A 25,299-nucleotide genomic window follows, 5' to 3' on the forward strand; every position below is an offset into this window, starting at 1 on the left:
TCGTACACGCGCGGCTCCGCTCCGTACGCCTCGTACACGCGGGGCTCCGCTCCGTACGCCTCGTACACGCGCGGCTCCGCTCCGTACACCTCGTACACGCGCGGCTCCGCTCCGTACACCTCGTACACGCGCGGCTCTGCTCCGTACACCTCGTACACACGCGGCTCTGCTCCGTACGCCTCGTACACACGCGGCTCCGCTCCGTACGCCTCGTACACACGCGGCTCCGCTCCGTACACCTCGTACACACGCGGCTCTGCTCCGTACACCTCGTACACACGCGGCTCTGCTACATCCACACTGTAAACCCCTCCTGACCCCACACATAAACTTCAGCTCATCCAGCACCATGACAACCAGCACAGCAGAGTCCTGCATCCACTGAGGCCCCTGATCATGTGACCCCTGACTCCTCCCCTCCTGTGACCTCATCACAGCTCCTGTGCGCACAGAGCAGCCATATATGTGGTGGCGGCTCTGCAGGTGGAGGTATGTGGAGACCCCCATTACTGGGCGCAGGGGGCATTAACACCTTCAGCACGGAGACTCTTTTGGGGTCTTGTGTTGCCCCTTTATAAGAATCATAAGGTTTTTGTTCTGTTTCCTGTAATAGATACATACGACCCAACTATGGAGACAGGAAGGGAGGAAACATAGTTCTCATAGTACAGGACCCCTTTACTGCCCCCCACAGTGTAATGCCCCCATTATGCCCCTTATGCAGAATGTATGATGCCCCCACAGTGTAATGCCCCCATTATGCCCCTTATGCAGGATGTATGATGCCTCCACACAGTGTAATGCCCCCATTATGCCTCTTATGCAGGATGTATGATGCCCCCCACAGTGTAATGCCCCCATTATGCCCCTTATGCAGGATGTATGATGCCCCCACACAGTGTAATGCCCCTTATGCAGAATGTATGATGCCCCCACACAGTGTAATGCCCCCATTATGCCCCTTATGCAGGATGTATGATGCCCCCACACAGTGTAATGCCCCTTATGCAGTATGTATGATGCCCCTTATGCAGAATGTATGATGCCCCCACACAGTGTAATGCCCCCATTATGCCCCTTATGCAATATGTATGATGCCCCCACACAATGTAGTGCCCCCATTATGCCCCTTATGCAGGATGTATGATGCCCCCCACACAGTGTAATGCCCCCATTATGCCCCTTATCCAGTATGTATGATGCCTCCACACAGTGTAATGCCCCCATTATGCCCCTAATGCAGTATGTATGATGCCCCCACAAAGTATATGCCCCCATTATGCCCCTTATGCAGTATGTATGATGCCCCCACACAGTATATGCCCCATTATGCCCCTTATGCAGTGTGTATGATGCCCCCACACAGTATAATGTTCTCACAGTACCACCTGCAGTTGGAATAATCCCTCTGGAATTGGTTTTCCTTTGCCTGCTCCCCTCCATGTATACCCCCGAGCATGTATACATGCATGTAGGGGAGCAGGCCTTACTAGATATCGAGGCTTTGTACAGTAATACACTGTGTTCCAAATTGTTATGCAAATAATATTTTCTCAGATTTTCCCAAATTACCTACATGAATTGCAGTCATTGTAATTTTCCAGTCAAATAACTATTAGAGTACAATTGAAAGGTTTTTGTACAAACTGTCTATGATAACAGTATATTTTTTAAAAAATAAAACACTCAAACTGCACTCAAAATGCATGTTCCAAATTATTATGCACAGCAGAGTTTTCAACCTTTTCATTTTAATAAAGAACAAAAAATGGTCATTTTTGAAATTATAAGCATTAGCAGGTTATTACAAACTGAAATCAAACAGTTTTCAACTCAAAACTTTATTCTAGGTGATGTAACATTTGCACATAGGACCCCTTGTTCGAAAGGAGCTTCTGAACTCTCTCGTCCATTGAATTTGTCAGGTTTTGGATGGTTTCTGCTTTAATTGTTTTGCATGAGGACAGAATACCCTCCCAGAGCTGTTGCTCAGATGTGAACTTCCTCCCGCTATCATAGACACTCCTTTTGATGATGCTCCAGAGGTTCTCAATGGGGTTGAGGTCAGGGGAGCATGGGTGCCACACCATAAGTTTGTCCCCTTTTATGCCCACAGCAGCCAGAGATGCAGATGTGTTATGTGCAGCATGAGACGGTGCATTATCATGCATGAAAATGATCTTGCTGTGGAATTCACGGTTCTTCTTCTTGAACTATGGCAGGAAGTACTGTTTGAGAAACTCAACATACATTATGGAGTTCATCTTTACCCCTTCAGGGATCCTAAAAGGGCCAACAATCTCTCTCCCCATGATTCCAGCCCAAAACATTACTCCACCTCCTCCTTGTTGGCACCGTAGCCGTGTTTGCATGGGGTGTCCATCAACCAGCCATCCTCCACTCCATCCATCTGGACCATCGAGATCATTTCATGCATGATGCGGTAATCCCCCGGTTCAGTGAGGGCTCCGGCGCTGAGCCCGCACTGAACCGAGCACATGTCAGCTGATTCTTACAGCTGACATGTGCCCACAACAGCCGCAGGTGGAATCGTGATCCACCCGTGGCTGTTAACCAGTTAAATGCCGCTGTCAATCTCCGACAGCGGCATTTAACTCGCGCTTCCGGGTAGCGCGTCACTTACCCCGCCCATCAGCGACCCCGTCACGTGATCGCGGGTCGACGATGGGTGGTCATGACAACCCTGGGTCTGCAGCAGACACCAGTGGTTGTCATGATCCTGTCGCTATGAGCGCCACCTAGTGGTCGGCGCTCATAGCACAGGACCATTTCTGCTACATGCAAGGGATCTGCTCGTCCCCTGCATGTAGCAGAGCCGATCAAAAGAGTGCTGCTTCTAGTCTCCTATGGAGACTACAGAAGAAAGCAAAAAGTGAAAAAAAAAAAGTTTTAAAAAATATGAAAAAAAATAAAAAAATATAAAAGTTTAAATCACCCCCCTTTCGCCCCATTCAAAATAAAATAATAATAAAAAAAAAACATATACACATATTTGGTATCACCGCGCTCAGAATCGCCCGATCTATCAATATAAAAAAGAATTAATCTGATCGGTAAACGGCGTAACGAGAAAAAAATTCTAAACGCCAGAATTACGTTTTTTGGTCGCCGCAAAATTGCAATAAAATGCAATAACGGGCGATCAAAACATTGTATCTACGCCAAAATAGCATCAATAAAAACTTCAGCTCGGTGCGCAAAAAATAACCCCTCACCCGGCCCCAGATCCCGAAAAATGGAGACGCTACGGGTCTCGTAAAACGGCACCATTTTTTTTTTTTTACCAAACTTTGGAATTTTTTTTACCACTTAAATAAAAAAGAACCTGTACATGTTTGGTATCTACGAACTTGTAATAACCTGGTGAATAATAATATCAGTTTTAGTATTCAGTGAACGTGGTAAAAACATTTTTTTAAAAACATCTGTGGTATTGCACTTTTTTTTGCAATTTCACGGCGCTTGGAATTTTTTTCCCGTTTTACCATACACGATATGGTAAAACTAGTAATGGTGTTGAAAAGTAAAACTCGTCCCGCAAAAAATAAACCCTCACATGGCCATATTGACCAAAAAATAAAAACGTTATGGCTCTGGGAACAAGGGGAACAAAAAACGAAATCTCAAAAACGGAAAATGCTCCGGGGCTTAAGAGGGTAATCAGCCGTGGGGTAGTCGGTGGAGTGGATTTCCTTTAATAAATACTCACTTAGCCCCATTCTTGGTGCAGGTACTAATTAATCCAGTACCTATGAGATTTTTACCAAATGATAGAGGTGTATCATCCATAGCGTCGGCCCACACGGCCACTATGGTGCCCGTGAAAAAACAGATTTTGAGCTTGGTTTAAATTGGTATCCATGCAGCACATAGACACATGTTTACTATGGCCATAAATCAGAAAAAAACTATAAAGAAAAATGATAATGAACCCCGCTGTAAATAAATAAATAAAAAGCAAAAGTGCATTTAAATAAAATAGGTTTCTTATCAACACTGTATTTGATCAAAAATAGCATGAAAGCTATCCTACCATGGCAAGGTGCACCTATTCGAGGTAGTCCTACTCTGTATAATATTAAAAACCTTACCATGTGTGAAAGCCTCAAACTTCTGTGTGTGAATCAGACATGAGATCTAAAGTGGTAGAAGATTACAGTCCGGGGAAGACCGGAAACATTCATATAGACGACCGGTGGAGATGTAGTTAGTGAAGCACTCTGGCCAAATATGTTTCTAGAGCCGTAGTAGAAGATGAAGATGTCGTCCTCATCATGAAGTAGTTATTTCTCATGCCATGTGTAATGAATATCTCCTGCAGTATTGCTAATGCTGATTGCAGTGTCGGTAAATGAGACGAGAATTAGCATTATGGAAGATGAGTCTTTGAGAAACGAGTTCAGCTACAGACTCCAAGAAAGAAACTGCTTGTTGTCTGTGGCCAAAAATATATAGGTTTTATTACTAAATGTAAAGCAAAAAACTAAATACTGTAAAATGATATATCTCCTCATATGTTTCCCCATATTATCTCCAGTAATTGTATTATTACACAGGATTTTTATGATGTTACATCGGCTCATCATCTTCTCATTTAGGTCTCTACAATATCAGATCCTCTCAGTAAAGATCTTCTATATAAGAGAATTTTCCTTATGGACCCATCAAAGATGGATATGGACAGAGACAAGATGGCGGAGAGGATATTACACCTCACCCTAGAGATCCTCTTCCGGCTTACTGGAGAGGTGAGAGATTCTGATGACGTCACATTACATCATTATCTATGGGAATAACAGATGGACAGAACTGGAGAGGTGAGGACTCTGGAAATGTCTGGAGGGAGATTTATTAATGTGTCTCTCCATAACCAGGATTGCACAGTAGTGAAGAAGACCTCTAGTGATCGCTATCAGTACCCTGTGCCTGAGGAATGGGGAAGACCCCTGAGCCCAATCACAGGGCCTCCACCTCACCCCCTGATACATGAGGACATCAATAACCAGAAGATCCAAGAACTCGCCTACAAAATGATTGAGCTGCTGACTGGAGAGGTGACACTGCTGGGAATGCTGGAACATTATACAGTAACGCTATGAAGGGATCGGGGGGATGATGGTATCATTGTATGTGTCAGGTTCCTATTAGGTGTCAGGATGTCGCTGTCTATTTCTCCATGGAGGAGTGGGAATATTTAGAAGGACACAAAGATCTGTACAAGGACGTCATGATGGAGGTTCCCCAGCCCATCACATCACCAGGTAATAGACAGGACTAAATACTCACGGCCTATAATTATCTGTATGTAAAGAATGAATTCAGTCCCTGTATGTGTTTCCTCCAGATCTATCCAGTAAGAGGACAACACCAGAGAGATGTCCCCGTCCTCTTCTTCCACAGGACTGTAAGCAAGAAGATCCCAATGTTCCTCAGGATCATCAGGTAGATGGAGAGAAGGTGTCATGAGATCTCCCCTATGATGTGTAGACGGCTGTGAAGGTCTTGTGCTCAGTCTTGTTTTATCCACCAGTATTATATGTTTTATACTTGTGTAATGAGAATGGTGGAGATTGTAGGATTAGAGCTGATCATAGATGGGACTTCTCCATCTGTCTGTGACTTTTACAATATTTGTTTCAGGGTGAAGATCTGACCCATATTAATACTACAGAGACATATGTGAGGGGTGATGAGCGGTGTAAAGAGGAGATTCCTACATATGACTACCCAGGTGAGTAGTAACCACTAAATGCAGAGAAGTCACAGATTCTTCTCAGTCACCGGCTGTGGCTGCTATATTGGCTGTGTAGTCCGGCCGTATCACAATCGTGTGATCACCATTTCCCTCTAGATCACAACATTTTCCTCCATCCAAAAATGTACACATTACTTTGTGCAATTGTAATAGACCTTTTCCATAGAACTTACAACCTGGAGGATCCACCTACCCCCTGGGATTAGGAGACGCTGACCGTTACCTGCCCAGATCTTTAAACTACAAAACCAAATGACAGCGTACGTAGAATGTGCTGACAAGTGAGAAAATCACTTGAAGAAAAATATTATGATGGGCCTGTAAGAGAAAGCGGAGGGTAATGATGCTGTTGGCTTCCTAGATCCCTCATATCTTATTGGATGAATCTACCTTCTCTCCCTTCTGTGCTGCTGAATGTGCTCATATGGTCCCTACAAGACCAGGTCCAGTCTTTCTGGCCAAACTTCACTTTTATGATCTAGAACATTAAATGTGCAGTGAGGCCAAGTATTAATTTCTGTACAATAACAAGAGTTTCCCTTTATCCTGACTTTTCAATTTCTTTTCAAACCAACTAACTTCAAACAGGATTGTGATAAACTACATAAAAAACATTACACCTGTGCATGATATATCTCTAGGCTGTGCGTGGCTGATATATACATTTATTCACACCTGCAGGTGATGTGTTGGCATGGCTCAAGCCCTGGTTTCATGGATTCATTCCACGTCATAAATTACATTATTTTTCAATCCTAAGGAATTCCGATTACTACACAATCTCTCCTTAAATGGGGAGCACTAATACTTTCTCTACTCTTCTGCTCAGGAGTCATAGTAGCTCCAAAGGTCCACCATAAATGAGTGTAATTCCGGTTTAGATCTGAAGTTCTCTCCCCTGATACATACGTTGTTGTTAGGGATGTAACATATCTTTTATTCTGTATTTTTTTCCAGGTTCATTTTGTATGATAGCTTTATTGTGGTGGGATCGGCCTGACTCACTTATGTGACTCTGTAACTCCCTGGTAGTCTTTAAAAGAAGGTCTCCATTACCTCTTCCAAATGCCCGAGGGCTAAATTTAAGACAACTCATCTCTGCACTATTTATAAAAAGTTCTCCTTCAATGTCTAATATTTCTTCTTGAAACTCATCTGACAGAAAATATTGGCCCTTATCATAGTTTAGATTACGAAGAGCCACCGAGCCCCCTACTCTAATTACCCCAGAGAGGTTTCACCACTAGTTACTCACTACTTACTGATGGAGACTGTTGAGTTTGATCATTTCAGTAGATGTGTTATTGTCTATAGTCAGTTTTTGACTACAGTAGTTAGTGCCCAAAATACTCTAATTTTAACCTCTTCCCGCAGACAGTTTTATGTTCCCAATCAGGCCCCATTTTTTTAAATCTGACGTGTGTCACTTTATATGGTGATAACTTTGGAATTCTTCACAAATGATAATAGGAAACAAATGGACCTTACAAATTATTTTCCAACTACTCTTGAATGTGACAATACCCTGTATACGGTTGTATCCTACTATCTGGGCACATGGCAGAGTTAAGAAGGGGAGGAGCGACATTTAGCTATTTGAATGCAGATCTTGGTGGAATAGTTTGCAGACACAATGTATTGGGGGCAGTGTTCATGGTCACCTGACAGCTCAAAAGATGGCCACCACGAACAGGCTTGGCGCTATATACTCCAGATCCCACGGATTGCCTTTCTCATCACCCTTTAATGTCAAGACGAATAGTCAGGTAGCCGGGTCATAAGCTGGAGGGCAGAGAAAATACAAAATCAGAAGACACAAGAGTAGTCAGTACACGAGCCGAGGTCACCACAAAAAACAAATACACAAGCCGGGAGCTGAGCACAGAGGACTGAACCAGAGAAGAACAAGGCTGTATCTGGAAGCTTCCAGCAATATCCTTCCAGCTTTAGTAAGGTGTGGTGCTTTCCAAATGGCTGAAGCAGGGAGCAGATTATTCCAGCTGGACAGCACACACACCCATACTGCCAGGCTGGATGGTACTACAGGTCCCAGGCACCCTAATCTTAGTGGCTGGACAGAGCCTGCGCCACCCAGAGCTTCTGGTTCTGATGTCTCCTCCATCACCAGCGCCTCCTGCAGGATGAATAAGGCTCCTGGTGACAGAAGCAGACGTCACAGGAGCAGATCCCAGAGGAGATGGGACACACCATTTGCGGAAGCCCAAATGTGACCATAATGCAGAAAACCAGAGCAGTAGAAATCCCCATAAAGTGACACCATTTTGGAAATTATAACTCTCAGTGAAATAATCTATAGGAGTAGTGACTATTTTGACTCCACAGTCACTTTCCAGAAATTAGCACGCAGTGGATGTTGGAGAGTGAAAATTGCAAATATGCCATTTTATTACCCAACACATAGTGCCCAGATTGTGCTCCAGGAGACACACACACCATAAATTAAGTGGATTTTTCTCACTATAGTAATGCCGAATACATGGATGCTAAATGTGGTTTGGACACACTGCAAGGCTCAGAAGCGAGGGGGAGATCTGACTTTGGGAGAGTGGATATTGCTGGATTGGTTTATGGAAGCCATGTTGCTTTTCAAAAGCCTTTGAGCCACTAATGATGTGGAAACCTCTGGTTTTCCATTGACAGATGATGGACCTGAGTGGGGACTTTTTTTGTGAGATGAGTAGAAGTTATTATTGATATTATTTTTGCCTACATAACATTGGTGGCTTTTTATTCCATATTTGGGAGGCAGAATTAACAAGCTGTTGAACACCACACTCTACTGGTTCATCCTATGAGGTTTTGTATTAGACTGTGATCTGTTATTGTCTTGGTGAATAATAACGGCTAACATAGGGCAAAATTTTAAAAAATCACAGAAAGATACAGCCTTACTAACACCAATAATCGTACCAATTCATGGAGGGTGTGGTTGCCTAGTATTAAAGATGCACACAGATGAATCTTGCATAGGACGCCAGTCACACAGGTAGGTTTGATGCACAGTGTCTGGCTTAGGATACTGATGATGTCCATACTGGGCAGGAAGGCTGCCCAGCACTATATAAGTGTACCCCACGTGGACAGACACCCCATACATAACTACATAAATAGTAAAAAACTAAAAAATGATAGTGTTGGCCCCCTTAAAAATAGTCTGGGTGAAATGGTGGATGAGGATGAGGAAAAAGCCAATATGCTTAATGATTTTTTTTCAACCGTATTTACACAAGAAAATCGCATGACAGAAAACATGATTAGTGATGACAAAAATCCTCCATTACATGTCAATTGCTTAACCCAGCAGGAAGTACGGCGGCTTCTAAAAATCACTAAAGTAGACAAATCCCCGGGTCCAGATGGGATACACCCACGAGTACTGCAGGAATTAAGTAACGTCATAGATAGACCATTATTTTTAATTTTTACAGATTCCATAATAACAGGGTCTGTACCACAGGACTGGCGTATAGAAAATGTGATGCCTATATTCAAAAAGGGGACAAAAACTGAACTTGGAAATTATAGGCCAGTAAGCTTAACCTCTACTGTGGGTAAAGTCCTGGAGGGTTTCCTAAGAGATGCTATACTAGAGTATCTGAAGAAGAATAACCTCATGACCCAATATCAACATGGGTTTACGAGGGACCGTTCCTGTCAAACTAATCTGATCAGCTTTTATGAGGAGGTAAGTTCCGGACTGGACCAAGGAAATGTAGTGGATGTTGTGTATATGGACTTTTCAAAAGCTTTTGATACGGTTCTGACGCGCCCCTGGGCCTGCTGTGTCGCGCAGCGTCTCGCGCACGGGGGCTTACCCGGAACCGGATCAGATGAGGGTTGTAGTCTCCGAGTGGCGGGGACCCGGTCCGTGCCCAGGGAGTCAAACTCAGTGTGTGGCAGTCTTGATAGATGTTATTTGAGTGTCGACTACGCCACCCGTTGATTTGCAGCTATGGAGCTGCCGCTGCAGGGCAGACCGCTGAGGCCGGTGTAGAATTGTGCAGCGTGATAGTATAACCCCCAACGGGAGGGGTATGGCCTCAGGGCAGCCGACGTGGAAGATGGGGGTAGCAGGAACCACTCAGAGACGGTGCGGTGTAATTCAGGGTCTTTACTGGTAACAACGATAGACCCTCCCGGAGTACTTGCTAGCGAACGGGGCCTGGTCAGTCCTTGAGCAGATGGGATCTCCCCTGGCCAGGCAGAGTTGTAGGCCTCCCAAACTGACTGTACTCTTCTGGCTACCTTGCTAGAAGCGGATATAAGTAGCCCACGTCCCTGAGTGTACCGTGTGGTGCTCACCCGTATGGCCGGTGACTCGGGGCCTTCTAATGGCTTCCGCTCCACGATGGCGGTGCTGGTCCCACGCGTGTGACCGTGCCTTCGGGTTTCTGGGCCTGAGGACCTGAAATCCCCTGCCGGTCGGCTTCTGCTGCTGGGTAAAAGTTAGTCCCCACAGCCTCGGACGCCGGGTCCGGTAAGAAAGCTTCTCAGTCAGGGCGAGCTCTGCAGCTGCCAGCCCCTGACTCGTAGTAGTACTGCTCCCACTGAGCTTCTGCTGTTTCTTCCTATGACTGTTTCTCGTCTCTACTTCTTCTCTACTCACTAACCCTGCCTCAGCCCTAGGTTTATATAGGGGAAGTCCTTCCCCTCCCAAGACTGGGCAGGAGGTGTGGCATGCACAGGATCCCTGACCAAAGGACCTCCCACCTGCTCTCAGACATAACATTACATTACTGTGGAAACCAGACCCCTAGGGTGCCACATTCCCCCCTAGTGAAATTTAGTACTCCGGGACTAAACATATTTTAGAAAAACATAACAAGGTAAAAACAATAATAATACAATAAGAAAAACATATAAGGATGGTTACGGCATGTCCGTAGCCGGGTGCAGTCTTTGAAGAAAAGCAAGGTGCCCATTTCACCAAAACAGGGAGACGTAACCAGGTAAGGGTTTGTCCTGCCCCGAGTCCTTAACAGTCTTTAGTCCGTCCTGGGTTACGCTCCAACTATGTACAAGGATTCCCGGTAAATCCACCAAGGACTCCTACAAATAACTAGAAACACAAAATTATACACAAGCAACAATACACAGGTAAACATAAATAAAACAATTTATACATTTCAAATCCTCCAACGTGCGGGTAACTGGCCCCTAGTGGCCCTAGTGGACCTACGGAGCTGACTGCCTAGCCCTGAACTACAGGGTGTAGGAGCTGTCAAGGGTAAACTGGGCAGCTGTCTACCGGCTCTTTGGCTCACTAGGGATATGGCAGGCTCACTGCAAGCAGAGGGTTGATCCTCCTGGTCTGTGGGTGTGGGGTCTTCTGCCTCCTGGACCGGCTGTTCTTCCAGCTCTACCTGTTGCTCCGTAGGTGCTTGGGATGCTGGTTGGAGGAAGGTGAGTACGGGTACCACAACTGCACCATTGACTTGAGTCCAAGACCGAGGGAAGTCCCCGAGCACAGTACTAACCATATCTTCCCTTTCCTCTACGGGTCGATGGTCTTCTTGTTCCTCTTCAGGGTTCCTCAGTTGTTCGGGACACTTCTTCAGGTGGTCCCGGGATACAATGGCTGTGGTTTCCCCTCCGTCTTTACTGATGGTACAAACCTTCGGGTTCTCGTGGCTTGAGGGCAGTACGGTGTACGGGTCCTTCTCCCACTGGTCGTCCAACTTGTGGAGCCGTCTCTTCCTCTTCAAGACCTGCTCTCCGGGTACCAGGGGAACAGCGGGAGCATACTGGTTGTAAGTTTTCTCTTGTCTTTCCCTAGCCTGACAGAGACTTCGCTCCACGCTCTCCTGTACTCTCCGGTACTGCTGCTGCCTCTCTGTGTCCCAGTCTGCTTCTGGTGAAGTGTCCTCGGGTGTCAGGACTCCCATTTCCAGGTCAACAGGTAACTTACCAGGTCTTGCCCTCATTAGGTAAGCCGGGGTACAGTTGGTGGAACCTACCGGGATGTGGTTGTATAGGTCCACCAGATCGGGCAACTTCTCAGGCCACAGACTGCGTTCTTCCAGGGGCAACGTTTTTAGAAGATCCATTACCACCTGGTTCATTTTCTCACAAAGTCCATTAGTTTGCGGATGGTAGGGTGTCGTCCTTATCTTCCGGCAGCCATGCAGATTGCAGAATTCCTGGAAGACCTCCGCTTCAAAGGCAGGTCCCTGGTCCGTCAGCACTTGGTCCGGGTACCCGTGTGGACGGCAGAAGTGCTGCTGGAAGGCTCTAGCTGCTGTTTGAGCCGTTAAGTCCTTGACGGGGACGAAAACCAAGAACCGGGAGTAATGATCCACGATGGTTAACGCGTAGACGTAGCCACTTCTGCTTGGGGTCAGTTTTACATGATCCAAGGCTACCAGTTCCAACGGTTGCCGGGTGACGATGGACTGCAGGGGAGTCTTCTGGCTGCCACGGTCCTTCCTTCTCAGGTTGCACGGGCCACAGTCTCTGCACCACTTCTCAATGGTTCCCCTCATGCCTACCCAGTGGAATCGCTCGCGCAGCAGGAACTCCAGCTTCTTCCACCCGAAGTGTCCAGCTCCGTCGTGGTATGCCTCCATCACCATGGCTGCGTCTCTTCGTGGCACCACTACTTGCCAGAGTAGTTCATGCGTCCGGGAGTTAACCATTCTGCGGCACAACTTCCCCTTGTAAAGGAACAGTCGACTCTTCTCTGCCCATAGTTGTTTGGCTTCCTCCGGAGCGTCTGGTTCAAGGCAAGCCTCCGGGCGAGTCAGCATCTCCTTCACCAGTCGGACGGCAGGGTCGCTTGTCTTGCGTTTCCGCCCAGTTGTAGTGAGGTAAGGGGTTCAACGTAGCAGCCTGTTTACTCCTTACCCGGTGGGAATACTGGATAGTCCCATGACGGTGGAACGCAGGGAGTTCAACTTCTTCCAGTCCCTCCGGATCTTCTCCTTCGTCCGGCAGGTTGGGCATCCTGGACAGGGCGTCCGCGTTGGTATTGGAGCGTCCGGCCCGGTATTTGATTGTGAACTCGTAGTTGGACAGACGGGCCATCCACCTCTGCTCCAGGGCACCGAGTCTTGCCGTGTCCAGGTGTGTCAACGGGTTGTTATCCGTGTACACGGTGAACCGGGAAGAAGCGAGGTAATGCTTAAAGCGCTCGGTGACTGCCCATACTACGGCCAGGAACTCTAGCTTAAATGAGCTGTAATTCTCGGGGTTCCTTTCGGTGGGTCGCAGTTTTCGGCTGGCGTAGGCGATTACTCGTTCCTTCCCCTGCTGGATCTGGGACAGTACGGCTCCTAGCCCAATGTTACTGGCGTCGGTGTAGAGGATAAAAGGCTGGCTATAATCCGGGTACGCCAGGATTTCGTCCCCCGTGAGGGCCATCTTCAGCTGGCGGAAGGACTCTTCTTCCAGCTCCTCCCATTTGAAGGGCGGCTTCTGGTTCTTGGCCTTCCGGGACTGGCCTATCAGGAGGTCCTGCATAGGTGCTGCCTTTTTGGTGAAACCGGGAATAAACCTTCGGTAGTAGCCTACCAACCCGAGGAACTGCCGCACTTCTTTTACGCTGGAGGGGCTTGGCCATTCCTTAATTGCAGTGATCTTATCAGGGTCGGGAGCCACTCCGTCAGCGCTCACCACGTGTCCCAGGTACTGCACCTTTGGTTTCAGGAGGTGACACTTGGAGGGTTTCACCTTTAGGCCGTAACTCGCCAGAGCTTCGAACACTTCCGCCAGGTGTTTCAGGTGGTCCTCATACGTCTTAGAATATACGATGACATCGTCCAGGTACAACAGGACCGTCTCGAAGTTTCTGTGGCCCAGACAACACTCCATTAGTCGTTGGAAGGTTTCTGGTGCGTTGCAGAGTCCGAACGGCATGCAGGTGAACTCGCTAAGTCCCATCGGGGTGGTGAATGCGGTCTTCTCCCGGTCCGCCTCTGCTACAGGAACCTGCCAGTACCCACTAGTGAGATCCAAGGTAGAGAAGAAGTTAGCAGATCTTAAAGCAGCCAAAGACTCCTCTATCCTTGGTAAAGGGTACGCATCCTTGTGTGTGATACGATTGATTTTCCGGTAATCTACACACATCCTCATAGTGTTGTCTTTCTTTTTGACTAAAACTAGTGGGGCTGCCCAGGGGCTACAGCTATCCCGGATTACCCCAGCCTCCTTCATGTCTCTAAGCATCCCCTTGGCGTGTTGGTAATGTGCAGGGGGTACGGGTCGATACCTCTCTTTTATGGGAGGATGATCTCCCGTGGGGATGCGGTGTTCTACCCCCTTAACTCGCCCGAAGTCTAACGGGTGTTTACTAAACACTCTCTCATACTCTTGAACCACCCGGTAGACTCCCTGTTTCTGGTGGGAGGGAGTGGAGTCAGTTCCCAAGTGTAGTTGCTGACACCAATCCTCCATTACTTTCTTAGAGCCGTTACCTTCTTCCGGGTGAGATGGAGGCAAGGGTTCCACAGACTGTATAGAGTTTTGGTTGATGGTATATAATTTGACTAGCGTGGCATACCGGGGTAGGTATACTTCCCTCTTCCCGATATTTATTAGGCGAACGGGCACCCTCCCATGGCGTACATTAACCACCCCCCGTGCTGTCAAAATGGTGGGCCTACTGTCTGAGTAAACTGGTTCTACCATTGCCTGGTAATCCCTACCTCTCGGACCAATAGCTGCCCGGCACCAAATCATCATTTCACTTTTTGGGGGCATGGCAATAGGGAAAGGGTCACACATTCTTACGCTACCAATCTCACCGCCGGAGAGTTCCACCTGTTGCCGTCGCATCAGTGCCCGGATCTCTTTCTGGAGCACTCGCTGCTCGCCGGAGCTGGCGTTCTTGGCAACCTGTTGTAAAAGGAAAATCACCTCTGCAAGACAATTTTCAATTACATTAGTTCCTAGCGTTATCTTTGGGTGACTCTCGTGTTTGTCAATGTCTACATTAATCAGTCCCTGTGCTGCCAGTTCGACTCTACCAATTTTAATGGTCGCCTCTTTAAATCCGATCTGTGGCACGGGCTGACCATTGCTGGCGATGATACTCAAGTCGTCGTCAGGGTAGCGGGTTATATCCGAGTCATTCCAGTACTGCTTGAAGAGCACGTACGGGATGGTGGTTACCTGTGACCCGGTGTCTAGTAGGGCACTCATAGGGATGCCATCCAGTACCACAGGCAAGACTGGACGTCCTCCGACATATTTGTCGCGCCAGTTCGATGGGCCTGGTGATCTTTTTCCTGGGGGTTGGCCCTCTACCCCCAGGTTGTGCCAGTTTAAAGGACAGTACCTTGCCATATGTCCGGGTTGATTGCAGCGGCGGCAGATGGGTCGTCCGTCCTCGTTGTACCGGTCACTGGGTCTTCCTCTGGCCGGTGGAGTCCTCCTTGGTCGACGCCACGGGATGTTCTCCGGTCCGGATGCCAGCTGGATCTTCCCTGGAGTGGAAACCTGTAAAGACTGCACAGTTCGGGTTAACGCAGCAACGCTTTTAGCTAGCTCTTGGACCTGATGGTGCAGGTCTGGAGCCGGGTCATTGTTCAAAGCCTGCGCATCAGCCCCTACAGGCCCTGCCGACAAGGGCGCCGCCTCCTGGTGGTAAGTGATAGCTGGGCGCCTGTGGGTCACAACGCCATCCGGTGCCGGTTCTCGGAGCACCCGGATGGCTCTGTCCTTGAACTGTGCAAATCCCAGATGAGGGTCCTGTAGGGCCATTGCCCGCAACTGGGTTCGGTGGGCATTGCAATATAAACCCTCTATAAATTGTTCAGTCAACAGCCTGTCCTCGTCTCCCACGCCGTCAGGGTCGGTCTGCTTAACGGCTCTCAGGGCCTCTTGTAGGTTCAGGGCATAGTCCCTTATACTCTCATGGGACCGCTGTTTGCACCCGTAGAATCTAAGCTTGATCTCGGCTGAGGTGCGGGTATCAAAGGTGTCCCTCAGCCGGGTTAGTATCCCTGCGACAGTCCTCCCCCCAGGTGGCCAGGACTTTACCTCCCTTCGGGCTGCTCCGGTTAATTGGGCCACCAGGATGCTCACTTTTTGCTCCTCTGTGAGGGGGTACACCTGGAAGAGGCTATCCAGCCTTTCTCTAAAGTCCTGCAGGGTATGTGACTCCCCTGAGTACTGGGGTAGCCAGGCTGCCCCCGGGATATAGGGCATGGTGAAAGGCATGACCGCGACAGCGGTGGCGCTGGCGGGGGTTGAAGCGGTGAAGCTCTCCTCCGTATCCGACATCCTTCTCCCCCCTAGTGGACCGTGGCCTACCTTGCGATGATCCTCTTCCGTAGGCCGCGGCTCCGCAGTGGATCGTCAGGGTTGAGGACCTTCCGTCGCGCTCCGGTGACGTCGGCGTCTGCTGGGCTCCTTCCAGGACCTTACGCAACGTCCGGACGTGAGGCGGGGCTTCAGTTCTCGCGGGCTTTTCGGAGTCCACGCCCCTCTTCTTCCCGCGCGGCGTCCTCAAAATGGCGTCCAACGGCGGGAAAACTCCACGGATGGCGGGAAGAAGGCTGAAGATGGCGCCGGATGGCGGGAATCTTCACAGATGGCGGGAAGAAGGCTGAAAATGGCGCCGGATGGCGGGAATCTTTACCGATGGCGGGAAAACTTCACGGATGGTAAGTTTTAAAAGTCTCTTTTTCAGGCACGCAGTACCCGGTGGTTGCGGGCACGAAATCCTGCCGACTACGCCAAAGTTGACGCGCCCCTGGGCCTGCTGTGTCGCGCAGCGTCTCGCGCACGGGGGCTTACCCGGAACCGGATCAGATGAGGGTTGTAGTCTCCGAGTGGCGGGGACCCGGTCCGTGCCCAGGGAGTCAAACTCAGTGTGTGGCAGTCTTGATAGATGTTATTTGAGTGTCGACTACGCCACCCGTTGATTTGCAGCTATGGAGCTGCCGCTGCAGGGCAGACCGCTGAGGCCGGTGTAGAATTGTGCAGCGTGATAGTATAACCCCCAACGGGAGGGGTATGGCCTCAGGGCAGCCGACGTGGAAGATGGGGGTAGCAGGAACCACTCAGAGACGGTGCGGTGTAATTCAGGGTCTTTACTGGTAACAACGATAGACCCTCCCGGAGTACTTGCTAGCGAACGGGGCCTGGTCAGTCCTTGAGCAGATGGGATCTCCCCTGGCCAGGCAGAGTTGTAGGCCTCCCAAACTGACTGTACTCTTCTGGCTACCTTGCTAGAAGCGGATATAAGTAGCCCACGTCCCTGAGTGTACCGTGTGGTGCTCACCCGTATGGCCGGTGACTCGGGGCCTTCTAATGGCTTCCGCTCCACGATGGCGGTGCTGGTCCCACGCGTGTGACCGTGCCTTCGGGTTTCTGGGCCTGAGGACCTGAAATCCCCTGCCGGTCGGCTTCTGCTGCTGGGTAAGAGTTAGTCCCCACAGCCTCGGACGCCGGGTCCGGTAAGAAAGCTTCTCAGTCAGGGCGAGCTCTGCAGCTGCCAGCCCCTGACTCGTAGTAGTACTGCTCCCACTGAGCTTCTGCTGTTTCTTCCTATGACTGTTTCTCGTCTCTACTTCTTCTCTACTCACTAACCCTGCCTCAGCCCTAGGTTTATATAGGGGAAGTCCTTCCCCTCCCAAGACTGGGCAGGAGGTGTGGCATGCACAGGATCCCTGACCAAAGGACCTCCCACCTGCTCTCAGACATAACACTACATTACCGTGGAAACCAGACCCCTGGGGTGCCACAGTTCCACACAAAAGGTTGATACATAAAATGAGAACAATGGGGATAGGGGAAAATATATGTATGTGGTTTAAGAATTGGCTCAGTGATAGGAAACAAAGGGTGGTTATTAATGGAACACACTCAGACTGGGTCTCAGTTAACAGTGGGGTACCACAGGGGTCAGTATTGGGCCCCCTTCTTTTTAACATATTTATTAATGACCTTGTAGGGGGCATACAGAGTAATATTTCAATATTTGCAGATGACACTAAACTCTGCAGGGTAATTAATACAAAGGAGGACAATTTTATATTACAGGAGGATATATGTAAACTAGAAGCTTGGGCTGATTAATATGCAAATGAGCTTTAATGGGGATAAATGTAAGGTAATGCACTTGGGCAGAAGAAATAAAATGTATAATTATATGCTTAATTGTAAAACACTGGGCAAAACTGTAAGTGAAAAAGACCTGGGTGTATTGGTGGACGACAAGCTCACGTTTAGTGGCCAGTGCCAGGCAGCTGCTGCAAAGGCAAATAAAATAATGGGATGCATTAAAAGAAGCATAGATGCTCATGAGGAGAACATAATTTTACCTCTATACAAGTCACTTGTGCGACCACACTTAGAATACTGTGTACAGTTCTGGTCTCCGGTGTATAAGAAAGACATAGCTGAACTAGAGCGGGTGCAGAGAAGAGCGACAAAGCTTATTAGAGGACTGGGGGGTCTGCAATACCAAGACAGGTTGTTATATTTGGGGTTATTTACTGTAGAAAAACGAAGGCTGAGGGGTGATCTTATTACTATGTACAAATATATGAGGGGACAGTACAAAGACCTTTCTACTGATCTTTTTACTCTGAGGCCAGAGACGGGGACAAGGGGGCATCTTCTACTTCTGGAGGAAAGAAGGTTTAATCATAATCACAGATGCGGATTCTTTTCTGTAAGAGCAGTGAGACTATGGAGCTCTCTGCCGCATGCCGCATGATGTTGTAATGAGTGATTCACTAATAAAATTTAGGAAGGGCATGGGTGCCTTTCTTGATAAGTATAATATTACAGGTTATATATACTAGATTCCTTGATAGGGCGTTGATCCAGGGAACTAGTCTGATTGTCTTATGGAGTCGGGAAGGAATTTTTTCCCCAATGTGGAGCTTAGTGTTTGCCACATGTTTTCTTTTTGCCTTCCTCTGGATCAACATGTTAGGCTATGGGTTGCACTAGATGGACTTAGTTTTTAAGGTTGAAGGAAGACTATGTTACTATGTTACATGTTACCCCAGTACACCCAACCAACACTAAAATGCTAATGCATTTGTTATCTGATTTGGTGTTGGTAAGGATGATTTTTTTCTGTGATATGTTTTTTTGGTAAATAATGATACTTTTACATAAAGTGCATTTTTACGTAGAGTTTAAGTAAAAATATTCAACAATATAAATTTTAAGGATATGTTATTCATAAATAATAATTGGTTTTATTCTTGGCAGATGACTGTACCAGGAGATCAGAGGGACAGCTGACATCTTCAATTTTTAAATCAGATGATCTTGTGATCCCACAGGATACAATTGAAGTGAATGCCATTACTCCAGATATACCATCATCCCTTCACAGCAAAGATCTGTCACCTGATCCTTTGAAACAGGTCCTGTCTTCTGATTCATTACCCACTACTAAGGAAAATCAAAGTCACAAAATAAGCATTAAAAAACAAATTGCTCCTAAAGCAAAGAAGCCATTTTCATATTCAGAATATGGAAATAGTTTTTCCCTCGAAAAGTCTTTTTTTAACCAGAAATCAGATCTTCTTAATCACCAGAGAAGTCACACAGGGGAGAAGCCTTTTTCCTGTTCAGAATGTGGAAAATGTTTTAGCGGGAAATCAGGTTTGGTTATACACCAGAGAACTCACACAGGGGAGAAGCCTTTTTGCTGTTCAGAATGTGGGAAATGTTTTAAAGATAAATCAGTTTTGGTTAAGTACCAGAGAACTCACACAGGGGAGAAGCCTTTTTCCTGTTCAGAATGTGGGAAATGTTTTATCCAAAAATCAGATTTGGTTAAGCACCAGAGAACTCACACAGGGGAGAAGCCTTTTTCCTGTTCAGAATGTGGGAAATGTTTTAACCAGAAATCAGAATTGGTTAATCACCAGAGAACTCACAAAGGGGAGAAGCCTTTTTCCTGTTCAGAATGTGGGAAATGTTTTAACCAGAAATCAGAATTGGTTAATCACCAGAGAACTCACACAGGGGAGAAGCCTTTTTCCTGCTCAGAATGTGGGAAATGTTTTATCCAGAAATCAGATTTGGTTAAGCACCAGAGAACTCACACAGGGGAGAAGCCCTTTTGCTGTTCAGAATGTGGGAAATGTTTTAAAGATAAATCAGTTTTGGTTAAGCACAACAGAACTCACACAGGGGTGAAGCCTTTTTGCTGTTCAGAATGTAGGAAATGTTTTAGCCGTAAATCAGATTTGGTTACACACCAGAGAAATCACACAGGGGAGAAACCTTTTTCCTGTTCAGAATGTGAGAAATGTTTTATCCAGAAATCAGATTTGGTTAAGCACAAGAGAAATCACACAGTGGAGAAGCCTTTTTCCTGTTCAGAATGTGGGAAATGTTTTGTGAAGAAATCATCACTTCTTAGTCACCAAAGTACTCACACAGACGAGAAACCATTTTCATGTTCTTAATGCGGGAAATGTTTTACACGGAAATCAACTCTTAATAAACTTCAGAGAAGTCACACAGGGGAGAAGCCTTTTTCATTTTTAACCGAAAATTGTATCTTCATAAAGGGGTTGTCCACTACTAGGACAACTCCTTCTCATTCCTCATGTTTGGCCTTTTTAAAATAAAAACACTCATACTCACGTCCTGTTCTGGCGCCGTTCCATGGGTATCACAACTTCCGTTTCCGTAAGGCTGTTACATCACACAAGATTGTTACATCACACAATCCTGCTCCCAATCAACGCCACCTTCAGACGTATTGTACATCAACAGGAAGGACATGGCCTGGACATAGCACCAAGAGAACGCACACACTGAAAGCACTCTCTTCAGACCGTGTTCCTGGGGGAATTATAAGCAATTTACAGCCTCCAATATGACGCCTGATATGGGAAAGAAAGAAGAGATCAGAGGTTAATCTGAGGTCCTCCACCTCTGTCAGCATGTCTGGTATGCAGCGTTTCTTAGGCTGGGTGCCCACGTAGCGTTTTTCAAGCGTTTATGCTGCGGAATTTCCGCAGCATAAACGCTTGTGAAACGCTAGGTAATCCGCACCCCATGGTCCCCAAGGGGATTCCGCATGTTCTATGCACATGCTGCGGATTTTTCCGCAGCGTTTATGCTGCGTACAAAAATCCGCAGCATGTCATTTAATTTTGCGGAAGCGCAGCGGAACTCCCGCCATTGATTTGCATTGAGACGCATAGAAACCGCGACTGTACATTTGTACAAGCGGCTTCTATGCGTCTCTATGTGCGGATGGTACCCAGTTCTGGAGGAGAGGAGACTCTCATCCAGACCCGGGTACCATTGTACCTGTAAAAAAAAGAATAAAATAACAAATAAAGTTTATACTCACCTTTCCGAAGGCTTTTCTCTGAATGCCGGCATCGCTTGAGGACCTGCGGTGACGTCACAGTCATGTGACCGCAGGCCCTTCACCGCTCTGTCTCGCGATATTGCGGCATCCAGGAAGCAGAGAGGAACGAGCGCTGCAGCCACGCCGGGACCTCGGGGGTGAGTATAGCTTTATTTGTTTTAATTTTTACGGTTCACACTGTATAAATCCATGCTGTTTGCATGGATTTATACAGTGTTACCTAGTTGTCAAGCACTTTCCAAGTGATGCTATCGCCTGGAAAGCGCTTGTCAATCTGCATGCGGAAACGCATGTGGATCCGCATGTATTCTGCAGGAAAAACGCATGCACAATCTGCATGCGTTTTTTCTGCCAGGGAGATGCAGAAATGCTGCAGAAATTTTCTGCTTCATTTCTGCATCGTGGGCACATAGCCTTATGGAAGGTCTTATCTTCCTGCTCTGGAGCCATTACTGCTTCACCTCAGCGTGGAAAAAGAAGCAGTCTTAACCCTCATGATGCCAGACAGCTCCAGCCTGTAAGTCCTGCACCATCTTCTCTCTTAATGTAGGCCTCACAAGAAAACAGCTCCACAAATCTCCTTGTACTCTCACCAAAGCCCCCATACTGAGCAGCGCTTGCTTCACAGGGACATTTACCCCCCAGCCACAGGTTATTCTGATATGGGGAACAACATAACTTATTTGTATATCAGATTGCGTCTATCCCTACTAAAGAAGATATGGAGCAATATATTCAGAGGCTGGAGACCACATCCAATACTGAAATACGTCCCCTCACTTCTATCCTGTCACAGCTTACTGACAAGGTACAGAGATTAGAGGCGGATGTCGTACAAGTTAGAGGCCATCATAATGCTCAGAAACTAACACTGGATCTTCACAGCCAGTAAATAAACCATCTGTTTAATATGGTTGATGATCAAGAAATTCACAATAATATCTGGATAAGGGGTATATCTGAAAGCATCAATGCACAAGTGATTATGCCAACACTGCGATCATTATTCAATAATATTCTTGGTGATCCTATTGATAAGGAGGTGGAGATTTATAAGGCGCACCGTACAATAGGCAATCATGGCCCAGATCCTGAGCGTCCAAGGGACATTATCTGTCGCATACATTTTTTCAATGTAAAAGAGGCCATTGTGAGGAAAGCAGAGGAGTTGGGTCCTGCTGATTTCAATGGAAAACGCATATAATTGCTCACATATCTATCCTGAATGACACTTGCTAAAAGAAGGGTATTGAAACCACTACTTTATGCCATCCGGGAAAATGGCCTGATGTACTCCTGGGGGTACCCATTCCAGCTGTATATTTTCAAAGATCCAAGCAACATGAGACCTATTTGTGATGTCCTGGACATTCCATATACAGTTATATGAAAAAGTTTGGGCACCCCTATTAATCTTAAGCTTATTGTTTTATAAAAATTGGTGTTTTTGCAACAGCTATTTCAGTTTGATATATGTAATAACTGTTGGACACAGTAATGTTTCTGCCTTGAAATGAGGTTTATTGTACTAACAGGAAATGTGCAATCTGCATTCAAACAAAATTTGACAGGTGCATAAGTATGGGCACCCTTATCATTTTCTTGTTTTAAATACTCCTACCTACTTTTTAATGACTTACTAAAGCACTTTTTTAGGTTTTGTAACCTCATTGAGCTTTGAACTTCATAGCCAGGTGTATGCAATCATGAGAAAAGCTACTTAAAGTGGCCACTTGCAAGTTGTTCTCCTGTTTGAATCTCCTCTGAAGAGTGGCATCATGGGCTCCTCAAAACAACTGTCAAATGATCTTAAAACAAAGATTATTCAACATAGTTGTTCAGGGGAAGGATACAAAAAGCTGTCTCAGAGATTTAACCTGTCAGTTTCCACTGTGAGGAACATAGTAAGGAAATGCAAGAACACAGGGACAGTTCTTGTTAAGGCCAGAAGTGGCAGGCCAAGAAAAACATCAGAAAAGCAGAGAAGAAGAATGGTGAGATCAGTCAAGGACAATCCTCAGACCACCTCCAGAGAGCTGCAGCATCAACTTGCTGCAGATGGTGTCACTGTGCATCGGTCAACTATACAACACACTTTGCACAAGGAGAAGCTGTATGGGAGAGTGATGCGAAAGAAGCCGTTTCTGCAAGCACGCCACAAATAGAGTCGGCTGAGGTATGGAAAAGCACATTTGGAGAAGCCAATTTCCTTTTGGAAGAAGGTCCTGTGGACTGATGAAACCAAGATTGAGTTGTTTGGTCATACAAAAAGGCATTATACATGGCGGCAAAAAAACACAGCATTCCAAGAAAAACACTTGCTACCCACAGTAAAATTTGGTGGAGGTTCCATCATGCTTTGGGGCTGTGTGGCCTAATGCCGGCACCGGGAATCTTGTTAAAGTTGAGGGACACATGGATTCCACTCAGTATCAGCAGATTCTTGACAATAATGTTCAAGAATCAGTGACAAAGTTGAAGTTATGCAGGGGATGGATCTTTCAGCAAGACAATGATCCAAAACACTGCTCCAAATCTACTCAGGCATTCATGCAGAGGAACAATTACAATGTTCTGGAATGGCCATCCCAGTCCCCAGACCTGAATATCATTGAACATCTGTGGGATCATTTGAAGAGGGCTGTCCATGCTCGGCAACCATCAAACTTAACTGAACTGGAATTGTTTTGTAAAGAGGAATGGTCAAAAATACCTTCATCCAGGATCCAGGAAATCATTAAAAGCTACAGGAAGTGACTAGAGGCTGTTATTTTTGCAAAAGGAGGATCTACTAAATATTAATGTCACTTTTCTGGTGAGGTGCCCATACTTATGTGACGCGCCCCTGGGCCTGTGTCGCGCTGCGTTGCGCACGCGGGAGCCTACCCGGAGCCGGATCAGTGGAGGGTTGTAGTCTCGTGGCGGTGACCCGGTCCGTGCCCAGGGAGTCAAACTAGACGGCAGTCTATTAGTAGTAAATAGTTCATGACTACGCCACCCGTTGAGTGCAGCCAGGAAGCTGCTGCTGCAGGGCAGACCGCTGAGGCCGGTGGTAGGATTGTGCAGCGTGATAGTATAACCCCCAACGGGAGGGGTATGGCCTCAGGGCAGCCGACGTGGATGATGGGGGTAGCAGGAACCACTTAGAGACGGTACGGTGTAGTTCAGGGTCTTTACTGGTAACAACGACAGACCCTCCCGGAGTACTTGCTAGCAAACGGGGCCTGGTCAGTCTTTGAGCAGATGGGATCTCCCCTGGCCAGGCGTAGTTGTAGGCCTCCCAAACTGACTGTACTCTTCTGGCTACCTTGCTAGAAGCTGATGTAAGTAGCCCACGTCCCTGAGTGTACCGTGTGGTGCTCACCCGTATGGCCGGTGACTCGGGGCCTTCTAATGGCTTCCGCTCCACGATGGCGGTGCTGGTCCCACGCGTGTGACCGTGCCTTCGGGCTTCTGGGCCAGAGGACCTGAAATCCCCTGCCTGACGGATTCTGCTGCTGGGTAGGAGTTAGTCCCCACAGCCTCGGACTCCGGGTCCGGTAAAGAATCTTCTTAGTCAGGGCGAGCTCTGCAGCTGCCAGCCCCTGACTCCTTGTAACTCTGCTGTTTCCTATGCTGCTTCTTGTCTCCACTCTCCTTGTCTCACTCACCCTGCCTCAGCCCCGGGTTTATACAGGGGAAGTTCTTCCCCTCCCAAGACTGGGCAGGAGGTGTGGCATGCACAGGATCCCTGACCAAAGGACCTCCCACCTGCTCTCAGACATAACATTACATTACTGTGGAAAACCAGACCCCTGGGGTGCCACATTCCCCCCTAGTGAAATTTAGTACTCCGGGACTAAACACATTTAGAAAAACATAACAAAGTATAACAATAACAATACTATAAGAAAAACACATAAGATGGTTACGGCGTGTCCGCAACCGGATGCAGTCTTTGAAGAAAAGCAAAGGTGTCCATTTCACCAACACAGGGAGATGTAACCAGGTAGGGGTCTGTCCTACCCCGAGTCCTTAACAGTCTCTAGTCCATCCTGGATTACGCTCCAACTATATACAAGGATTCCCGGTAAATCCACCAAGGTTTCCTAAAAACAACTGGAAACACAAAATTATACACAAGCAACAATACACAGATAAACATAAATAAAACTATTTTTACACTTCAAATTCTCCAGCGTGCGGGTAACTGGCCTCTAGT

At 47.2% G+C, this 25,299-nt stretch overlaps 2 protein-coding genes across 4 annotated transcripts in view; one reads left to right on the top strand and one right to left on the bottom strand.

The window, feature by feature from the left end:
* LOC141215253 (gastrula zinc finger protein XlCGF66.1-like) overlaps window positions 1-25,299 on the bottom strand; it is a 196,878-nt gene that overhangs the window by 46,692 nt on the left and 124,887 nt on the right. The gene's annotated exons all lie outside the window — the stretch shown is intronic.
* LOC141215248 (uncharacterized) lies at window positions 408-20,990 on the top strand. Of its 2 annotated transcripts, XM_073665558.1 has the most exons (7): window positions 408-489; window positions 4,620-4,769; window positions 4,896-5,075; window positions 5,159-5,282; window positions 5,366-5,463; window positions 5,662-5,752; window positions 18,968-20,990. In XM_073665558.1, the coding sequence occupies exons 2-7, from the start codon at window positions 4,677-4,679 to the stop codon at window positions 20,176-20,178; spliced, it is 1,797 nt and encodes a 598-aa protein (XP_073521659.1). In that variant the 5' UTR covers window positions 408-489; window positions 4,620-4,676; the 3' UTR covers window positions 20,179-20,990. The 2 variants fall into 2 exon arrangements, with proteins under 2 accessions (XP_073521659.1, XP_073521660.1); XM_073665559.1 differs by lacking the exon at window positions 408-489 and having other exon boundaries at window positions 4,509-4,769.

This window comes from Phyllobates terribilis, unplaced genomic scaffold, assembly GCF_046119375.1.
Source record: "Phyllobates terribilis strain yellow unplaced genomic scaffold, ASM4611937v1 Scaffold_235__1_contigs__length_3068650, whole genome shotgun sequence".
In the NCBI taxonomy this organism is placed as follows: domain Eukaryota; kingdom Metazoa; phylum Chordata; class Amphibia; order Anura; family Dendrobatidae; genus Phyllobates; species Phyllobates terribilis.